The sequence below is a fragment of the Protopterus annectens genome, chromosome 4.part0, assembly GCF_019279795.1.
Source record: "Protopterus annectens isolate FY-2018-M chromosome 4.part0, PAN1.0, whole genome shotgun sequence".
Classification (NCBI taxonomy): Eukaryota; Metazoa; Chordata; order Ceratodontiformes; family Protopteridae; genus Protopterus; species Protopterus annectens.
The window spans coordinates 752,415,822-752,437,527 of record NC_056733.1 but is presented as its reverse complement, the minus strand read 5'-3'; the positions used below and the strand labels follow the sequence as shown (position 1 = coordinate 752,437,527).

The 21,706-nt window shown below is 43.3% G+C and overlaps 1 protein-coding gene across 1 annotated transcript in view; it reads right to left on the bottom strand.

The window, feature by feature from the left end:
- DGCR8 (DGCR8 microprocessor complex subunit) overlaps positions 1-21,706 on the bottom strand; it is a gene marked incomplete in the record, with an annotated part of 1,139,047 nt that overhangs the window by 969,950 nt on the left and 147,391 nt on the right. The window contains 2 exon segments of the mRNA XM_044068709.1: positions 15,140-15,299; positions 16,932-17,964. Of these exon segments, the coding sequence (XP_043924644.1) occupies positions 15,140-15,299; positions 16,932-17,681 (910 nt within the window).

Here is a 21,706-nt window from a genome sequence, read left to right as displayed (position 1 = left end):
TCATGACTGTAGGGTTCTCCCCTGCTGGCAGGCAGTCCTCGGTCAGCCAGAATCCCAAAATCTGGGTCCGGCGTCGGCTGTTCAGCCATGCTCCCTGATGTCAGAGTGCCAGGAGTACAAAGCTGACAGCCGACGCCATGTTCTCAAGTTTTTCTTGCCCCAGATGTCAGGAGTTCCAAAATGAGCAAGGTCCCATACCCTTTGCAAATACACCTCAGAAGGGTGAAAAAAGGAACCACACAAAAGAAAAATTAAGAGGGGACAGGAGGGAGGGAAACCCAGACTGCAACAGTGAAGACACTCGAACATCTACATTTATGGTAAGTGTACACAACTGTACTATGTTCATCGTGTTTCACTGTTGCAGTCATGACTGTAGGGTAGAATCCCAAAGCAGAATGAAAGGGAGGTGGTCATAAAGTAGAGGGGGTGGCTATAAGGCCCTGCAAGACTGCAGAAGCAAAAAGCCTGCCCTAGACTTGGAGTAGAGAGGTAGATTGTAGTGCTTGGAAAAAGTATGCACTGAACTCCAAGTTGCAGCTTCCAAAATGACTTTGGTAGGAACTCCCCTGAGGAAGGCAGCTGAATTGGCAGCAGCTCTGGTAGAGTGAGTCCTTATACTCCCTGGGATTTGCTTTCCATGGTGTGAATAGCAAAATCCGATTCCATGAGCAATCCATTTAGAAATGGTCTGTTTGAAATGGCTTTACCTTGGGAACTTGAAGCATAAGAAATAAACAATTGCTCTGATTTCCTGATGTCCATGGTTCTGTCCAGGTAAAAACGTAGTTGTCTGTGTACGTCCAAGGAATGTAAGATCCTTTCCCCTTTATTTTGAGGAGTGGGGAAAAAAGTTGGCAAGTGAATAGTTTGATTTAAAGCCACTTTGGAAACCACCTTAGGCATGAAAGTAGGATTAGTCCTTAAAGACACCCTGTCTTGATGAAAAATAATATAAGGTTCTACAGCCATAAGAGCTTGCAACTGTGAAACTCTCCTGGCAGAGGTCAGAGCTAACAGGATGGCTGTCTTCCAAGATAAAAACTTGATGTCAGATGTGGCAGCAGGCTCAAAAGGAAGTAAGGTGAGCTTTTCCAAAACATAACTGAGATCCCAAGCAGGAATGGGAGGAGATCTAGGGGGCCTTAAGTTCTTAGCTCCTCTGAGAAACTGTCTCATGAGCTGGTGGGAAAAGATTGGAGGGTCCGTATTATAATGAGCAGAAATAGCAGAGGCATGTACCTTTATGGAAGAGAAAGACAGACCCTTATGTAAGAGGTCCGTCAGGTAAAGTAAAATCTGAGGAATGTTAGGAATAAGAGGATCAGAATAATGAGCCTGCATCCAGGAACAAAATCTTTTCCATTTTCCTGCATAAGATTTTCTAGTGCTAGGACGTCTGGCTTCTAAAATGACATCCATAACCTGCTTGGGTAGGAGAGAATGATTCAAAGACCCTGGATTAACCAGGCCGCCAGGCTGAGAGTTTTGACATGGGAGTGTAGAACCTGACCCTGGTGTTGGGACAGAAGGTTCGGAGTCTGTGGTAAAACCCAAGGGGGCTCCAGACAAAGGTTTTTCAGTGTTGGGTACCAAAATTGTAGAGGCCAATTTGGGGCCAGCAAGATTATCATTTTGGGCTTCTCCTGTTTGATCTTTAATAATACCCGTGGAAGAGGAAGAGGCGGAAATGCATATCCCGAGAGGTTTCTCCAACTGAATGACAGTGCACCCACTTTCCAAGCTTGTTCGTGGAAAGTCCTGGTGCAAAAAATCTGTAGTTGATGATTGAGGTGGGATGCAAAGAGGTCTATGTGAGGACAACCCCAGACTGCAGTAATCATCTTGAATATTTCGGTATCCAGCATCCATTTGTGTGGGTCCGAAAGGTTTCTGCTCAGACTGTCTGCCAGGAAGTTTTGCTTCCCTGGTAGAAACTGTGCCTGAAGGTCCAGATTGCAAGCTACAGCTGTGTTCCAAAGATCCATGGCTAGTCTGCAAAGGGGGTAGGAATGAGATCCCCCTTGCTTGTTTATGTACCACATAACTGTGGTGTTGTCTGTCCGTATCAGTAGTTGTCCTGGTTTTTGACGATTCCTGAAGGCCAATAGAGCTTTCTGAACGGCTAACATTTCCTTTAAATTGATATGCAGGTGCTTCTGATCCTTTGCCCAAAGGCCCTGCAGACAGTTGCCCTGAAAATGGGCTCCCCATGCATAATCCGAGGCGTCCGTGGTCAGTATCTGAGTGGCAGGAGGCAGACAGAAGGGTTTTCCTTTGTTTAGAGTACATGCCTTGGACCACCAAAGGAATTCCTTTTGAAGACAAGGCAGGACGGAGATCAGTATGTATAAACAGTGGCAATGCAGAGACCATACACTTTTTAGGTACCACTGTATTTTCCTCATACGTAGTCTTGCATATGGTACGAGAAGGATACAGGAGGCCATGTAACCCAAAGCCTGCAAGAATCTCCTCGCAGATAGCGGAGTTAAAGTTGCCAAGGTTCTGAAAGTTGAGGCCAGCTGTAATTGTTTTTCGTATGTCAGAAATGCCATCTGGGTTGTTGTGTTTAGAGAAGCGCCCAGAAAAATTATCCATTGTGAGGGTGTCAAATTTGACTTTTGTATGTTTACAGTGAATCCCAGGAACTTGAGAAGATTCTGAACAAACTCTAGATGCTGGAGTAAGACATCCTTGCTGTCTGCCTGAATAAGACAGGTCGTCCAGATAAGGGTAAATTTGAATTCCCTTGAGTCTGCAATAAGCTACTACTGGAGCCAGGCATTTGGTGAAGACCCTGGGCGCAGTAGACAATCCAAAGGGCAGCCTTGAACCAGAGGTATTTTCTGCATTCCTGCCTGATGGGAATGCTTGGCCTTGGTAGGGTATGAAAATGGAATTTGTAACCTCTTGAAACTACATCCAGAACCCACTTGTCTTGGGTTATACGAGTTATTTAGTCCAATTAAGGTGAAAGAGAAAGTTTTCCTCAGAGGGTCTTCCAGGCAAGAAGTTCCTGCAGCCCAACAGAGGGAGTCATTGAGTGTTTTCTATGAGCTTGCAACCTGTCCTCTCCTCCCCTAGGGGTGGATGCAGTCCACTGTCTTGGTCTATAAGAGGCTTGTGTTTGAGGCCTTCCTTGGGAGCGTCTATCTACCCCTCTGAGGCCTGTCTGAATTGGGAAAGGACCAATTTTTTGTATGCCAATTCCTACTAAATCTGGGTGGCTGTACTTGTAAGAAATCTTTAACTGTTTGCATAGATTTTGCCTTGTCCTCCATCTTTTTAATCACCTCTTCAGCTTTAGATCCAAACAAAACATTATGCTGAACAGGAGCATCCAATAATTTAGCTTTTACTTGATCTGGCAAATTTTGTTCCTTTAACCATGCATGCCTTCTAATTACTGTGCCAGAGGCAGCAGCCCTACAAGAAGCCTCCAAGGCATCAAATCCACAGTGTAAACCATGCTTCCCAACTTGTTCAGTGGCATGCATTAAGTCATGTAGCTCCTTATCTGCACAGGCGGAAATGGAAGTTAGCTTTGGTTTTAGAACAGACAGGAGAAATTGCTGGTATTTCAGCATATGAAACTGACAGTTTAAAGCCCTAATAGATAAAGTAGCAGAAGTGTACACTTTTTTGCCCCATCTTTCTAAAGATCTGGAATCCTTCTCAGTGGGAATGGGGTTTTTAGCAGAAGCGGCCTTTACGCCCTTAGGACCCTGAGAAATGGTTGCAGGGTCAGCAGTAGGGTTCTTATATAAAAACTGGTGGGAATCAGGAACCCTATAGTATCTGTCTGGCTTAACAGGAGCTGGAGGAAAAGAGACAGGAGTTAAGTTAGCCTCCGAAAAAGCATCATCAACAATATGCAAAATAGGAGGAATAGCCAGGGGTCTATGTTGAGGAAGAAGAAAATCCCTTAGTCTTTTCTTAGATTCCGAATACTCCTGTCCTTCCCAATGGAAATGTTCCCTCATTTCATGCAAAGTTTCCCCAAAAGAGAAATCCTCAGGGGGAGAGGCTGAAGGAATGGATTCCTCAGCATCAGAATCCTCATAAGGAGGGAAAGAATATTCCTGGTCAGAAGAAACTGAAGAAACAGAAGCCTGATCAGAGGAGTCATAATAAACTTCTTGCCTTGGCCTTTTATCTGGAGGGGGATGTGAACCCCTAATCATAGTAAGTCAGTCCTCCGCCATCTTAAGTAATTGTTTCTGAGACTTGGGAGCTGGATCAGAAGAGGCCTGGGCTGCAGTCTTTGATTTGGAAGGAGTCTTTGCCTTTGGCTTTGCCTTTATTAAAAGCTGAGTAGGCCTGAAAACCCCTTCAGAAGCCGGTACCTGCACAGCGGCTCCGGACCCATCCGAAGGAGCATTGTCCGAAGGTCCTGCAACAGAAATATTCAAAGGCCTAGTTGGCTCCTCGTGGGAGTCAGTTTCGGCTATCTGTTCTGAAATGGCCGACGACAGGGGCTGCAAAAGCGCCTGACGGCCGAACCTGAAGCTGGCTCTGCTTGTGCGATATAGTCAGATTTGGACCTCGGAGGCCTGTCTTTGTCCTTGCGTCGTTTGTGAACTCCGGTAGCCGGAGCCGGATTCTACCACATTTTGTAATTAAAACGCCTACCGAAGTAATGAAATGCAAAATCGTACCTTCGTTTAATAGTACGTTGATTGAATCTAGCACAAAACCGATAACTAGCTACGTCGTGGTCAGGGCCTAAGCAAGGAATACAGTAAGAATGAAAATCCTTATGAGGCATTTGCTTCCCACATGAAATACAATTATTAACTTTTTCTGACATCGGACTGGAGCAAGAAAAAAAAAGTTTCCCCAACGGGGTACTTAGCTTTGAGTAGAAGAAAGTCTTTGGAATGAAGAATGTTTAGAAAAAAAATTGTCAGGAGTCAGCAGACCGGCACTTGCGAACTGCTATCACCGCACGGCGACTGGAGAACATGGCGTCGGCTGTCAGCTTTGTACTCCTGGCGCTCTGACGTCAGGGAGCATGGCTGAACAGCCGACGCCGGACCCAGACTTTGGGATTCTGGCAGACCAAGGACTGCCTGCCGGCAGGGGAGAACCCTACAGTCATGACTACAACAGTGAAACACGATGAACATCTGCTCCCAGTCACCCTGGTTCTGCGGGCCACCTGGGCAGCGTCTACCATTATACCCCCCTCCTCTGCCCCTGGAGGGGGGTTCACTGTGTGTGTTCTGGAAAGTTCCTTGGGACTTTCAGAATCACATTTTTCCACCTTTCTGCCCTTTGGGGTATGGTCTAGTGGGGGTGAAAAAACGGATTCTTATGGCAGATAGTCTTTCCTTCCTTCTCACACCTAGTGAGTGCCTCCTTGACTTTAGGCCAAAACAAGGAAGAGCCATCAAATGGTGTATTAACAAAGGAAGGCTTGAAGGCTTCTGCAAAGGAGCATAAGCGCATCCATGATGGTCTCCGCAGAGCTACTGCTGAACCTGCTGCCCGGCTCGATCCATCAGCTGCATAAGAAATGAGCCGCATGGACGAGTTCACAATAGAATTAACGCTGTTAAGTTGTGCCATCACCTTCTCAGAAACAGCATCATCTGTTTTGCCCTGTAAAGTATTTCCACACTCTGAGGAGATCTCATTGAAGACGGGTAAAGTGGGTTAAATAGTTGAGCGATCTCATTGCAAATGTCGTAGAACTAAAGATGAGTTTCCCGTATCTGTCCATTGTCCTAGAGTCTTTATTAGGAGGATGAACAGAAGAGGTTTCTGACATCTTTCTTGGTGGCCGCCGCCACCATGGCATCAACAGGGACTCCCTTAGTCAGAAAAGATCTGGCTTGAGGGGAGGTGATAAATTTGTTGAGCCTCCGAGGGACCGGTTCCATGGAATCAAGAGACTCCCACACCCTTCGAGCGACCAAATCTATGAATTCGTCAAAGGGTGGAGTAACCCAGGAGGTGGAAGGTGGAGACCCAAAGGCTTTCAGTAGCATACTCATCCTCTGTAGGGGTAAAGGACTGCCAATCACCCCTCTGCCTTAATATTTCCAGGATGTCTGCAAGTGAAACATCCTCAGAGGAGGACCGCGGGGACCCTTCTGATTCCTCTAGGTCAATGTCTGAAGTCAAGGATTCCCGAGGGGAATCCAAATGCCTCCTCTTGCACAGTCTCTTTCTAGGGACTTCATCAGTGGGGACATCTGGTGAAGTCTGTCAAGCAGGGGTCACCCAATGGGGTTAACTGAGGCTCTGGGTCTCGACGCGTGGTAGGGACCTGTGGTGTAGGGACAGAACGCAGCCCTTTCGGAGAGCAAGAGGAAAGATCCCAAGAGATAAGGGTCCTTTGCAGACATGACCCTCCTCATGGCATCAAAGGCACCGGTTTCCCGATCCAAGGAGTTCGCCGGTTCCAAAGAAAACAGCAACCTCCCAGGGGCAGAGACCACAGGCTTGGAACCAAACTCATCTGCGCCAAAGCCCTGAGAGGGAGAGTTGGAACCGAAGGGTCAGTTCGACTCTGCCCCGGAACCAACAATAGAGTGTCTGCTCCAAAACTCTTCGATCGGAACCGAAGTAGTCAAGGTCCAACGGGGCTGAAGGCATTGGAACAGGCCTCTGCTCCAAGGGTTCCACCACTATTAGATCCTCTTTCCGGCTCTAAAGGCTCAACTGGTCTCAGGGGAGCAGAAATCGTTGGGGGGGGGGGGTTGTAGGCTTCAAAGTCAGTTGGGTCGAAGCTGAAAGCAATTTGGCCAGGTTCACCAAAAAAGTGTCTGCACCATGCAGTCCACATCGATGTCGGAAAGGGTATCAGAAGAAAGTACAGTTTTGTACCTACCATAAATGTAGATGTCCGATAGGAATGCATCTGCAGTCCTTACAAATGGGTTGTCCTGTCGTCAGGCAGCCCTTCGGTCGGCCGGATTCCAAAGTCTGGGTCTGGCCTCGGCTGGTGTCGCACTTCACCCGACGTCATAGCTGCAGTTCTTCGGGTATAAAGGCATCAGCCGACGCCATTTTCCTCAGTGTTTCTTGCCCCAGATGCCAGGTGCCCTCTTGGATGGCTAAATTTGGATAAATGTCAATGTTGCCAAATAGTAGAGAGCAAACACACAAAATAAGCATGTATGTACACATATACAAACAAATACACCATAATAGATCCCCCCCAAGCTAGCTGAAAGGTGGCATGTACCCTAGGAGTACCACAGAGGGGAAGGCGGGTGGGTAATCCTGACTGTAGATGCATTCCTATCGGACATCTACATTTATGGTAGGTACAAAACTGTACTATGTCCTTCAAGGATCTGCAGTCCTTACAAATGGGTAGAATACCATAGCCAAACTAGGGGAGGAGGAAAAATGATTATGGTGTAGCTAGGATCCCTTGCAAAACAGCAGTGGCAAACCCTGCTCGGGATCTAGAGTATAATGGTAAATTATAATGCTTGGCAAATGTATGCACGGAGGTCTAAGTAGCAGCCTCTATAATGTCCTTGGTAGCCACCCCTCGTAAGAAAGCTGTAGTAGTGGCTGTAGCCCTTGTGGAGTGAGGCCTGATGTTCTCTGGAGTTTTCTTTCCGTGGAAGGAGTAACAAAATCTAATGCAATTTCCTATCCACTTGGAGATGGTCTGTTTTGAAATTGCTTTTCCTTCCTTTCCTGCTGCATATGCTACCAGAAGCTGGTCAGTTTTTCTATTTGACTTGGTCCTGTCCAGGTAGTAGCGTAATTGTCTATGCACATCCAAGGTATGCAACAGTCTCTTTCTCCCCTGTTCTGTGGGTTGGGGAAGAATGTAGGAAGGTGGATAGCCTGGTTTAAAGACACTCTGGATACCACCTTAGGCATAAATGTTGGATTTGTTCTCATGGACACTCTGTCTTGATGGAATATCAGGAAGGGTTGCACCGCCATTAATGCCTGTAGTTCAGAAACCCTTCTTGCTGAGGTGATTGCCAGCAGGAAAGCAGTCTTCCAGGATAAGTATTGTAATTCTGCTGTTGCTGCTGGTTCGAAAGGAGGAAGTGTCAATTTTTCTAGCACAAAGTTTCAAGTCCCATGCTGGCAATGGTGGTTTCCTAGGAGGTTTTACATTTTTAATTCCTCTCAGAAACTGCCTGAGCAGAGGATGTGAGAAGACAGGGGGATCCAAGGTGTATTCTGCCGAAATAGCTGATGTGTGTATCTTGATGGAGGAATAGGACAGGCCTGTATGGAAAAGCTCTGCCAAGTACTCCAGGATGTTGGCTATGTTTACCAGAGACACATCTTTTCCCTTTGCATAACTCCAAATGAGATATCTTTTCCATTTTGCTGCATAATTCTTTCTTGTTGAAGGTCTGCGAGCCTCAAGGATAATGTCTTTAACCCTTTGGGATAAATTTGAGTTAGTTGCTCTTATGTAATGTTCCAGGCAGTCAGTTGCAGAGTTTTCAGGTTTGGATGCAGGATGTTGTAGCTGTTCTGAGTTAACAGCAATGGGATTAGGGGTAGTGTCCACATCTGCTCCTGAGACATGCTCCTCAGTAATGGGTACCAGTGTTGTCTTGGCCAGTCTGAAGCTATTAGAATGATCCTTGGACGTTCCTCTTTGATCTTCAAAAGCACCTTGTTCATCAAAGGAAGTGGTGGGAATGCATATGCTGTCAGGTTTTTCCAACTGAAAGATAGGGAGTCCACCTTCCATGCAAGAGGGTGGTACGTCCCTGTGCAGAATTTCTTTAGCTGGTGATTGAGTGGGGATGCAAATAAGTCTATTTGTGGTAGTCCCCATTTTCTCGTGATGGCTTTGAAGATGTCCGGGTGCAGCTTCCATTCGTGGGCATCCGTGGTAGTTCTGCTTAATATGTCTGCTAGAATGTTTTCCTTTCCCGGTACAAAAATTGCTTGCAACTGAATGTTGTAGCTCAGAGCCACATTCCATAGGTCCATTGCCATCCGGCATAGAGGGTATGAATGTGTGCCTCCCTGTTTGTTGATGTACCACATAACTGTGGTGTTGTCTGTCCTTATCAACTGTCCTTCTTGGAGGAATGGTCTGAATGTCTGGATTGCCAATTTTACTGCATTTCCTTCAGATTTGTGTGTAGGTGCAGCTGATCTTGAGTCCATAAGCCTTGTATGCACTTGTCCAGCATGTGGGCCCCCCCCAACCGAGGTCTGAGGCGTCTGTTGTGATGGTTTGGCTTGGTGGAATGCTGTAGAAGGGCAAACCTGTGTTGGATGGACAGGCCTGAGCCCACCATAGGAACTCCTGCTTCAGGCATGGTATTAGTGGAATTTTGGTTTCTAGGCTGTGTTTGTGTTGAGACCATAAATTCTTCAGGTACCACTGTAGTTTTCTTATATGCAGTCTGGCATGAGGGACCAGAATTATGCAGGATGCCATGAAGGCCAGGGCTTGCAGTACTTTTCTTGCTGTTAGATGGTTCTGCTTTGTTAATGCCAAGAAACAGAGAGGGAGTGGTTCTTGTTTTTCCACAGTTCGGAATGCCATCTGCTTTGATGTGTCTAGCTCTGCACCTAAAAAGGTTATTCTTTGGGATGGTATCAGCCTTGACTTTTTTATATTGACTGTATATCCCAGGGCTTGCAGCAAGTAAATGACTCTGTAAATCTTCTGTTAGCTTGTTTTTATTGTCCGCTTGCATCAGGCAGTCGTCCAGGTAGGGATAAATTTGGATTCCCTGAACTCTGCAATGAGCGATTACTGATGCCAGGCATTTCGTGAACACTCTGGGCGCAGTAGATAAGCCAAAGGGCAATGCTGAGAATTGATAATGCTCTGATCCTGCAAGAAATCTGAGGTATCTTCTGCAATTTGGTCGTATGGGGAAGTGCAGGTATGCCTCCTTGAGATCTAGAGTTACCAGCCAAGACTCCTTGCCTAGCATGGGAAGAAGCTGCTGTAGAGTCAGCATTTTGAATTTTGGAACAATGAGGAATGTGTTTAAAGCGGACAGGTCGAGAATAGGCCTCCATTTTTTCTCTTTTCTGGGTACCAGGAAGAGTCTGGAGTAAAATCCTTTTCCTTGCTCCATAGATGGTACCTTTTCCACAGCTCTCATTCTTACTAATTGAGCTATTTGTTTTAGAGCTTCTGTCTTTTGATTTGGTGGAAGGTTTGGCATTCCCCTTTTTCCTGGTAGAGTATGGAAATGAAACCTGTAGCCTTGGACTATAGTTTGCAAAATCCACTTGTCCCTTGTGATGTAATGCCAGTTCTTTGAAAATAAGGCTAGCTTTCCGCCTAAGGGTGCTGCTAGCTGTTCCCTGGTAGGCGGTGCCAGAGCCAAGTCACTGTGATTGTCCTGTTGCAGTGGTAGTGGCCGAGTCTGTGCCTCGCTGGTTGTTGCCCTGCCACTGGCGTCCCCTGTAGGCACCCCTGGATTGATTTCTGCCTCTTGAACGCCTATTCCTGCCTCTCTGTGCTTTAGAGGAGTCTGGAAAGGACCAATTTTTGGAGGGCCAGTTCCTGCTAAACCTTGGAGGTTGGACCTGTAAGAAGTCTTTCACTGTTTGGACAGATTTTGCCTTCTCTTCCATTTTCTTCAGTACCTGCTGTGCAGGAGAACCAAATAAACTGACCTTGTCCATGGGAGCATCTAATTGTTTTGATTTGACATGGTCCGGCAAGGCCTGTTCTTTCAACCATGCATGCCTTCTAATAACTGTGCCAGTCATGGCTGATCTAAAAGGAAGCCTCCAGTGCATCATAGCCGCATTTTAAAGAATGGTTACTAACTTGCTGAATGTTATGCACCATTTCCAGAACATATTTCTTATCTAAAGTTTCATCAGAGGACAGTTTCTTAGTTAACTGATCAAGCATAAACTTCTGATATTGGATCATATGAAATGGACAGTTCAAGGCCCTAGCTGACAGTAGCAGAGGTGTATACTTTTTTACCCCATCTCTCTAAGGACCTGGATTCCCTATCAGAGGGGAGGGGATTTTTAGCAGAGGTAGATGCTACTGCCTTAGGCCCCTGGGAGATAGTCTCGGGATCTGCAAAAGGATCTGCAAAAGGAGCCTTGTATAGATGGTGATGTGTGTCTGGGACCCTGTAGAACCTATCGGGCTTAGCAGGGGCTGGAGGTAAGGAATCAGGAGCAGTGCAAGCATCATTAAATGCATCATCTACAACAGAAAGAACTGGAGGTATAGCTAAAGGCCTATGTTGAGGTAAATGCAAAAAGGTCCTAAGCCTTTTCCTGGAGTCTGAGAAATCTTGGCCCTGCCACTGAAATTGTTCCCTCATGGCATGTAAGGTTTCCCCAAAGGAAAATTCCTCAGGTGGAGAGGCAGAAGGAATAGACTCTTCAGCATCAGAGTCTTCGTAAGGAGAATAGGGAGCCTCTGGAGGGTCTGTATTGTCTGAATCATCCGAGGAATCATCCGTGGATACTGGCTCAGGGGGCTCTGCTCTAGGTCTCTTCTCTGGAGGTGGATGAGAAGCCCTGTCTGGATGAGGCTGGGATCCCCTAATTAAAGAAATGAGATCCTCTGCCAAAGAAAGCATTTGGGAACTGTAGCTGGGCCTGTGAGAGGGGGGCTTAACAGGCACAGTCTTAGAAGCTTTAGCTGCTTTAGCCCTGGCAAAGGCCTTAATGGACATGGCTGCAGGGGGCCTAGCAGCTCCACGTGCTGGAGTAGATATATCCAAGGGAATAGTGTCCGATAATTCCTGAGAAACCACAACAGCAGGTTGGATTTCAGAAGCCGATTCTACCAGGCTAGAAGAGACCTCGGTAGAAGGCATGGTTTCGGCTGAAGAAAGAACCGCTTGCTCGGTTTCGGCCAAAACAGAGACACTCGCGGTTTGTTTAACCGCGGTTTCGGCCGAAACCGCGAGTGTCTGTCCTTTTCTTTGCGTTTTTTGGTAATTTGTGTAGTCGGAGGATCCGACGGCATAATATAGGCAAAATCAGAGCCGAAAAACTGCTCAGCAAACTCCGACCGACGTCTAAGCGTCCGTCGGTTAAAAGAAGCACAGGCTAGACAAGCTGCTACGTCGTGGTCTAGGCCTAAACAAGGTAAGCAGTAAGAGTGGAAATCTTTATGAGGTATTTGTTTCCCACAAGTTAAACAGTTATTCACTTTTTCTGACATCGGCTGAGGCAAGAAAGAGTCCCCAATGGGGTACTTAGCTTTTTAGAAGTCTTTGAAGTAGTATTCGGTAGTAGTAATCTCTGGATCTGACCGACCGGCACTTGCGAACAGCTTCTGCTTCGGGCGCCACGCGGCAAGAAAGACTGAGGAAAATGGCGTCGGCTGATGCCTTTATACCCAAAGAACTGCAGCTATGACGTCGGGTGAAGTGCGACACCAGCTGAGGCCAGACCCAGACTTTGGAATCCGGCCGACCGAAGGGCTGCCTGACGACAGGACAACCCATTTGTAAGGACTGCAGATGCATCCTTGAAGGACATCAGGTCGTAGAAGCCACCGACTTAAGGATCGGGGACTTTAAAACTTCCGACACCGGCTCAAACACTATAATTTGGCTTAGAGGTAAGATTTCGGTGCACGGCTCCGAAGGCTGCGGAGCCAGCGACAGAGTCTTCCCCAGAGGTGCTCGGAACAGAAGACTTGTGCTCCGATGACACCTTAGAAGACTTCGACCCCTTTGAGGACTTGGAGGTCTGGTCAGTCTTGTCTAATGCTTCTTGAAAGTCTGGCTTCAACAGCCCACTATCCACCAATTTCCTTCGCCTTTCTAATAAAACCCTGCCACTGAAGGAATGCCAGATAGAGCAATCCTCTTGCAAATGTAGTGGACCCAAGCAGTACACACAAGAAACATGGTCATCGGTGATGGACATCTTCTGTCCACAGTCACATCTCTTAAATCATGATTTGTTTCTCAGACATATCAAGAAAACACACAAATATCAGATCCCTGATAAACAATGATGTTAAAGTCAAAAAAACACTAAGAACTCCTAGAAAGTGGAGATCTCTGAACTGCAATTTACTACAAGAATTATTTGTATAAGGTCTTGACACAAAAACGTTCAAATACAACAAATCTAAGCACCTATGAACAATGAGGGGATCGGGAATTAAATTTGACAGAGCCCTGTCAAGTAAAACGCAACTCAAGAAAGCCTAAAGGCCTAGGACCAACCACCCCGAATTAGAAAGACAAAAAAATAATATACAGTTAACTTACTGAACAACAATTACGAGAAATATGAAAAGTCGCACAAATATCAGATCCCAGATAGTCTAAATAAGTAACTGCATATTCTTCTAAGAAAAAAAGGTTACTGGTCAGAGCTTCCTCTGCCGAAGATTGTGCGATCCATTGCAGTGGCAAAGTAGATCTGGGGTTGGTAGGAGAGCATCATGGGATAGGGATTGTGCCTCGAGCTACTCAAAAATCTTGAGCTTTGAAAGTGGACTGAGCTGATGAATCGGCTCTGAACCCACGTGGAAAGAACAAACGACGAGGTTGAACAACTTCACATTCACTTTTAAAAGTCTGATACTTAATTTGCAGATCTCATGATACAATGTGAACGAGGTGAATAAATAAGGCTATTCAGATAAATTAAGTTTCCACCAGGAACATGATGCAGAAGTATCCATTTTTGTGGGTATATTTTATTTCTATTCAATTCTGAATTTGTTAACCAGGGTAGTGCAGTGATCCCACTAGACCTATTTATGTCTTGATTCACAGTAAAACATGAGATACATGACGTTACCTACAAAGCAAAAGACAAGACGTATTATGTACGTGTAACTATATACAAAGAGAATATCAAAGTTGGCTTGAGGATATAAAGATAGATACGACATTATATACAGATGAGCTGTACACTGCGATGGTTGAACGTATTGAAATATACAACTACGACTTGAAATAAAGCTCCTTTCAACAAAAAAAAAAAAAAATGTTGCAGCAAGGTGAGCTGACAATCTCCAAAGTTTTCAGTCCCAAAGTTAATTACTGTAAGAAAACAGAACTCAGGCGATCTTCACAGCACCAAGCACATGTGCATAAATACACACATCCACAAGATGCATAGCCTTCATCATATGAATAAAAACTGAAACAAGATCTGTGTGCTTACATCCAACCAAAACACAAACCAGAACATGCATTCTTGTGTAGAAGGGATGTATATTATGGCTAGTGAAACAGTACAGGCAACCATACAGATTACATGTATGCACAGTTTTTACACACCACACTCTGAACGACATTAATACTAAAAGAAGGTAACCTGCAAGAATCAACCGGTGTGCTGACGAGCTAATTTCTGTAGCACCACAAGAAAAAAAAAAAAAAAAGACTGCCTCTTCTGAGAGCACCCTCCCAGTTTGCTTCTCTCAAACCAGAGTTATTCCTCATCAGCAACTCTAAGAATGTTGCTCCTTTCATAACTTATCAGCCCTTAACCACTTTTCCGCAATCTTGATCAGGCAGACAAATATACGTTTTGTTGTCCCCCTCCCACAGCCTTCAGTGAAATGCATGTTAAAGCACCACTAGTGACCATCACTATTAATTCTAGACTTAGCCATCACACTGTATGGCAACCAGAATGTGACATACAATCTAGTCTTAATCTCTCTCACTTCTACACATAAAACTGTCAAAGCTTAAATCTACACTGTATTCAGGGTAGAATTAAAAGTAACGATGGTACATTACAGAATTAAATGTATTTTCAGGTCAAAGTCTAGTGTCTTTAAGGGTGACTTTCTGCAATAGCTTGTTCAAATGAAGCCCATCAGTCTTTTCTCAAAGCTGATTATGAGAGAGCTCTACAGAGGTGTGTACGCACACCCAAGAACATGCAATATATACATGTATATACAAGTAATGACAAACTATTTAAAAAAGGAATATTAAACCAGAAAGTATATTAAAACTGCATTTGTATATCCTGCCTTACTGACCGCATTTTTAAATATGAAGAGACTAATTTTCCTGCACAATGATGTGTCTGCAACGGTTTCACACAAGAGTGCAGAGGTACATTTCACAACTCCAAATAAAGTAATTGCTAGTATTTTACACAATTAACCCAAATAGCACTGATATGCATATTTAACTGGCAACAAAACCAAAACAAGTAAAGAATTTGTTAATGGAAAGAAAAAAAAAAAGTATCTTACTTTTGAGCACAGTTTTAATTTTGGTCATCATTGGCTGCACACTTAGCTCTCCATCAGACTGGTGATCACTGTCACCCGCAAAGTTCTCGTCTACCCTCTTCTTTTTAGGTACGGGAAGACCCTCTTCCAGCAGAGCATCCACATCATTGTCAAAATCTTCCTGCAAAACACATCATCAGACACCATCTCCCTATAGCTAGTTGAACACAGTGTGTGCACTATCCTGACCCAAAATATTAGGAAACCCCTAAGGAACAAATGTAACATACAAGCAGGCAAAACCACAATAGAGCAAAATCTGCTTAAATCCTAAATTACATTAAGACATGGCTACTAAACAAGCATGCTAAATTTTACAGCTTCATTTGTGCATGCACTGCTCTCAAGGCAAAGGGAAAAACAAAACAAAACTAATGTATCTTATTAAAATTCTAATGGTGCTCATTGCCAACCTTCTGACAGATTGCTGTATTCATGTTACTTGAGAGTATAAGCTAACACACAGACTTTTCACTTTGGTATAAAAGCATTAGATGGCACTAGCAGAACTCAAATTTCTTTTAAATATATTCCAAAAATGCTATCAGTGCTTCACCAGGGATAGTTAACATGACTTTTATATGTTCTGTTTGCAATAAATTGGTTCCTTTGCCTACAGCATCAAAACAATCGGTAACAAGCCAAAGATTATGTCCATCAAGTAGCACAGCAGAGTTACTAGCAAGAGTGAGGTACCAGTCCAGAATAGTCCTGGGTCACACCAATTCTAAATCAGGAAGAAAAAAGTAATAAAAATGAATAGCCACGAGCAACCTAGATAAGAACACAGAAAGTCTAGAAAACGCAGTGCAGTAAATACTGTCTGCAAACATCAAATCACTGCATGTAACTTGTTTGATAGCCGGTGCTTTTCTAGTCCATGTCCTCACCACAAAGGATTGAGATCTTAATCCATTATAGTAAAAGGCCAGAACAGTAAACGGGTACATCACACAAGAAAAAAAAAGGGAGAACCAAGAGCAGGGTTACGGTACCAAACAATTACAGGCCAAGACAGGAAAGCATAACTTAGTATCAACCTATTTCCAGTTACTGAACTCTCCAGACACATTTCCAGAAACAGATAATTTTGAACACCCAATTTCAAAGTTCAAAACAGAAGACAGAAACACGGAAGGCACAAAAAAACATTAAACCATACAAAATTCATATCACACTGACAGAATAAATGTACTTTTCTATCTACATATGGCCAAACAGCAAGCATGTATGCAATTCCTACTTTGCACATTAAACTGATTTAAATAGCTTACAATTTACACATTTCAAAAGTTCTGAAAAAAAAACAGATGATCCTGCCCATATGCCTGGGAGTGTATAATGCCCTTTAGCGACTACACACGCCTAAGAAAATTAAGAATTTTAAGTTACCAAGTCTGCCACTGCTGTAGCCATTCCTTTTGATCATGACTTGCACAGATGTGGGAACTGTCAAGTAAAATAGCCAAATCAATAATACATTCAATCAAAATGCAATAAAGTAACTGAATGAAACTCCCTGCATACCCAGAAGAAAAAAATACCCCCCCCAATATTTACATAGTTTTTTCTGGAAAGAATGCAGTCTTTCAACACATACAAAACTATGTGGTGGACAGATTCTGTCAGAGTTCTGCTAATGCCAGCTATGAGGCTACAGAATTTTAAAATTAATCAAAAAATTCAATTCTTCATCAAGAAAATATATTTTTCATGCAGGTGGAATTTTGAACGAGGCCTTATTTCTACATACCTCATATGAATAGTTCAGAATATCTTCATCGTGCTGATCCCTTTGAATAATTACGTCCGATGCAAAACCCACTTCATCATAATCTTCTACGTCAATCACCGTTTCTGAGAACTCCAATTCATCAAGAACTGCATATTCCACTCTCTTCTCGTGATCAGCATCAGCTTCACAATCTTTTGCGCTAATGCTTTCACCTACTGCCCTCCTGTCACCATTATCAAACGGAAAATCATGCATGTCTCCATTCATACTATCATTACTTGCATCAGCTTCTGTATCAGGACTTTGCCCATCCCCTGTATACAAAACCTTCCTGTCCTTACTCTTGCAAGCCTCTGTGAAGCTAACACTGATCTTTACATCTCTTAACAACTTAAGATCAGGGGCAAATCTTCGAACCGGGGTAGCATGACGTGCAGTTCCCGGGCTCTGGTCGCGGACATCTGGGTCTACTTTCAGGCGGCTGCTGTAAGCTGCAGATCCCTTTGTGAGAAGTTGTGTCCTGCTGAGAAATTTACAGTCCCCACCCGGGGAATCTGACTGTCCATCACCACCAGAGCTAACGTCCATTACCTCTGCGTCACTGGACGTTTGCAAGGGAGGTGGTGGAGACTGTTTGTCTACTGGTGGGGAACAAGAATGGCTCTCCACGTCCATTGCTCTTGTAGGCTCTTCTAAGAGGATAGGTGATGGAGCCAGTTCTGCAGGTTCTTGTGCCAATAGGGGAGATACGTACCTATGCTTATCCATCTGAAGAATTGAGACTAAAATTTAATAAAATAAACTTTAAATAAAAATACTTAAAAGAGGCCTAGCCCATCACATGCAGAAGTCCAAAAAAATCTACTGTGTTCTATTCAATTTGTTAACACTGAAGGGTTAATTAAGCTGACTACACTGTTTTTTTCATTAATTTAGACAGCTTTTAGAATCACTGTCTCAATTACTGGAAATCACAATGCATTCAGCTTTAATAACAACGTGGAAAAGCAGAACACATCTTCATGTAGAAGAGCCTTCATCTTTTCTCCACCTGCAAAAAAGAAAATAAAATTGTGACAAAATATTCTGGGGAACTGCATGCAACAACATTATGCTTACTGCTTGTTATGACAAATACATACAGGCATAAACAAGGTATTTAAAGAACAGTTAAAATGAAATCCTAAGAGGTGGTGATTACCACAAAGAAATATTCTATATACAGAAACAGCAGCAGCAAGATCAATCATTACATTTTTTTAAATCACTTTGCCAGCATTACAGCTGCAAAATGGAGGAAAAAAAAAAAGAATGATGTGCTGACAGATAAAGAAATTTAACTACACTTCAAGTTATGACTTTCTAATGAACTAAAATTCAGTATTTATATCCTCATGGTGCTATGCAGATATACAATAAGACATCTGATCAAACATTATGCAGCGCAAGTGTTTTTTGCTCCACTATTAGCACATCTTAACGCAGACGACCATTTTTCTATAATGGTATCAATATGTTAAATGCTATGCCACATGTTCTCATTGCTTCTGTCTCTGAAATCAGAAGAATCATTGAAGTATTAATGGTCAAACTCTTCAGCACAAACTTTTTATAGTAGTAGTATTCTTTAGGTTCTAGGTTTTAAACTGAATTTTATAAGTTACAGTAAACACAGTAACTATCACATTTGTAATATTTTGTAAACAACTTACAATGTCCACAAGTACTCAAGTTACACACATACTGGTCAGCAGCATTTTACTCATCTAGCTGAGCTTTCATATGAGGTTAGAGAGTTCTCCCCTCTTACTTGGTTGCCGAGATATAATTTTCACAATTTTCTAACCACAAATGAATACAAAAAGAAGAGGTCAAATATTAATGCAGTTGAGTTTCATATTGTGTATGCTTAAAGTTAAAATCTTTTAAAACCTTGTACATAGCATGGTTTTGGAATTGATGCAAGTATGAACAAGCAATATTAGACGCCTAGGGGCATCAGTAGGAGCTAACTGCAAATGCACCTGAAGTGGTCAATCGGATGTAACAAATCAAGCGTAACCTGTCTCGGACAAAACTAAAGTGGGATAGGTCCACTGTGGAAAGGTTTCTTAGATTATTGATTCATTTTGTAAGTCTTGTCATGGCTTTACTTATGAGGCTGGTCAGACTTGCGGGTCAGTGGATGGCCCTCCATTGTGCAAAGATTTGACCGTTTCTGTTCACTAGATGTGAAGCCCATTTGGAGGCTGCGGTTGAGCAAAATTGTTAGGGGCTAGGCAAGTCATGCCTTCATGCTACTCAGGATACATTCAGGGATACTGTCAGAACCCATAAATACAGTACCTGACTTTCGAAAATCGCTTCTAGGATTTGGTCCTTTGTGACACCTGGGGACATACAGATAACAATTTCTTGTGAAAAATCATGGTATGTGTGGGTGGGTGGGTGTGTGTGACGGAGGAGTGAAGTTGGGGTTGAATTTTGTCAGTCAAAGTTTACATTTTCAACTTCAATACAAATGATGTCTTTCACAATTGGCTCAGCAAACTGAAGCATAGCATATTTAAGACTACGGATGTAGATGAAAAATGCCTTGTAGTTGTCCCTTGCCTGGGTGGCTATTTTTGCTGCAAATCTGGCCTTGGTGTTTATTCCACTCCTGATTTGCTTATTTAATGCACTTATTTTTGGCCACAAACTTCTTCCTTTTGTTATAAAGTTTACTGAATACTGTGGTTCACCAGGGAGGTTTGTTTTTGGGTTCACGATGTGCTTATTTCTACTGGATACAACTGCTTCTATGCTTTTGTTTACATGCCGATAAAAGTCTGCAGTGTACATCTCTACACAAGCAGAAAATGGTTTCCTGTTTGGGGGGGGGGGGGGGGGGGGTTGAAACTTGCCAAACCACAAGTAGGAAGTTTGTTTTATAGAAATTTCTGAAGGTTCCGAATACAGTGGAGATAAAGGGTTTTAGCCGGATTTCACAGGAGACTGCTTAGTGGTCGGACCTGACAAAAGAAAATGTTACAGAAGGGATTCAGCATAACTTCCCTTTATTTGTGACAAGGTCAAGGATGTTGTTCCCATGGTCAGTACTCTGAATAGCAGGTCCACAGCATGTGTGTCAAAGTCCATGATTCTCCAGGCTTGCGCACTTTTGGTGGTATAAGTATCCCATTCTATAGCTAGGAAACTTGTCAATGAGTTAATATGGTACTAGGTCTAATGCAGAGCGACTCTCGTTCATATAAATAGGTGCTAAATCAATTCCTGGGTCATGCATGGCATCTGTACCTAGCTAAAATACAACAAGGATCTTTGCTAATTGCGAGATGAACAAGAAGACACTCTAGGGAGTGTTTGCATAGGTATTTGTATACCCTACAGACTCAAAGGACTTTCTTCTCAGCTAGACTGAAAAATGTTGGAGATGTGATGGGGAATACAAAGGTAATTGGAAATCTTTTTTGGGAGTGCAATAATGAATTGGCAGACTTTAAATTCCCTGCAGACTACAGACTACTATCAAACACTGGCCAAGGTAATTGGTGAACCTAAGGAATTTTTTTTTAAGCTATGACAGAAAATCAGAATTGCCTAGACATAGCAAGGCCTTGCTCAGTCCAATTATGGTGGCTGCCAAAAAGCAATTACCAGAAAATGGAAGTGTAAACCAGCTATATGGGAAGTAGTGAATATAGTTAGAGAGATAAAATAACTGCAAGTGGGATCTTTAGAAAAGAGTAGGAGCAACTTGCATAGAAAAAAATGGGAATTGTGGGGACAATTCATGCAGAATAATGTTTTGGAAGAGGAATGAGCTTTAAGGGAAGGCAGGAACTGAATAAGCAGAAATTACATGAGCAATGTAATGTCTGATTGACAATGACTGTACAGAACATTATATATGATAGAATAGATAATGTATGCAACTAGAAGCATGTGAAAAATGGTTTGTTTTCATTTATATAACTATAGGATTGCCTATGTCATAATTTACACTTCAATACTGACAGATATTTTTTAAACAAGATTCTAAGGCATCAAGCTTGATAAGACTCTCCTGAATGTAGATAGACAGCTTCACCATTTTTCTGCCCTTCCTGGTTAATACATGGTCTAACTGTGGGTAAGGCATCGTAGCACTGCACAGCCAGAGTACACTGTCAATTTAAACTACACCTTTGTTATTACACAGATGTCTATGTCCTCAAAGGTGAGGAGGGCTTGCAGGGAGTGGAGTACCTTAAGGCTCCTAAAATTCATCAGTAGCATCTTTACATTTCCTGTTTTATGTTGATAGGTTTGGCTGGCATTATCTAAATGACACTACAGAGGTAAACAACATTTTAACAAATATTCAGTACCCTAGAGGGGACAGGTACACACCATCCCTGGTGAACCAGCATGGCCTGTCGATCATACATTCCCAGACTGAAATATTGTTCCCCCTTCAAATGACATTGAAAGTTAAGCCAATTATGTTTTCCTTGTACTAAGGCACCATCCTTGAGGAAGGTAGGATGCTACTCAATGCTATGCTTATACCTACCTGCCTCGGTGAAAACCATACAACAGCTTCATCATGTCTCTTCATATAGAAAAAGGAGGTATGTCAGCTCATTTACACTGACATGTACTATGAGAGACGAGTTGGAACTTTCTGTTCAAGGACTTGAGTGCATGTATGACCAGATGAATCCTGGTACAAAACAAGCAGATGAAAGTCACCTTTCCTGACTCAGTCTGCCGAGTAGTGCAATCAGTATATGTCTTATAGTAGGAGT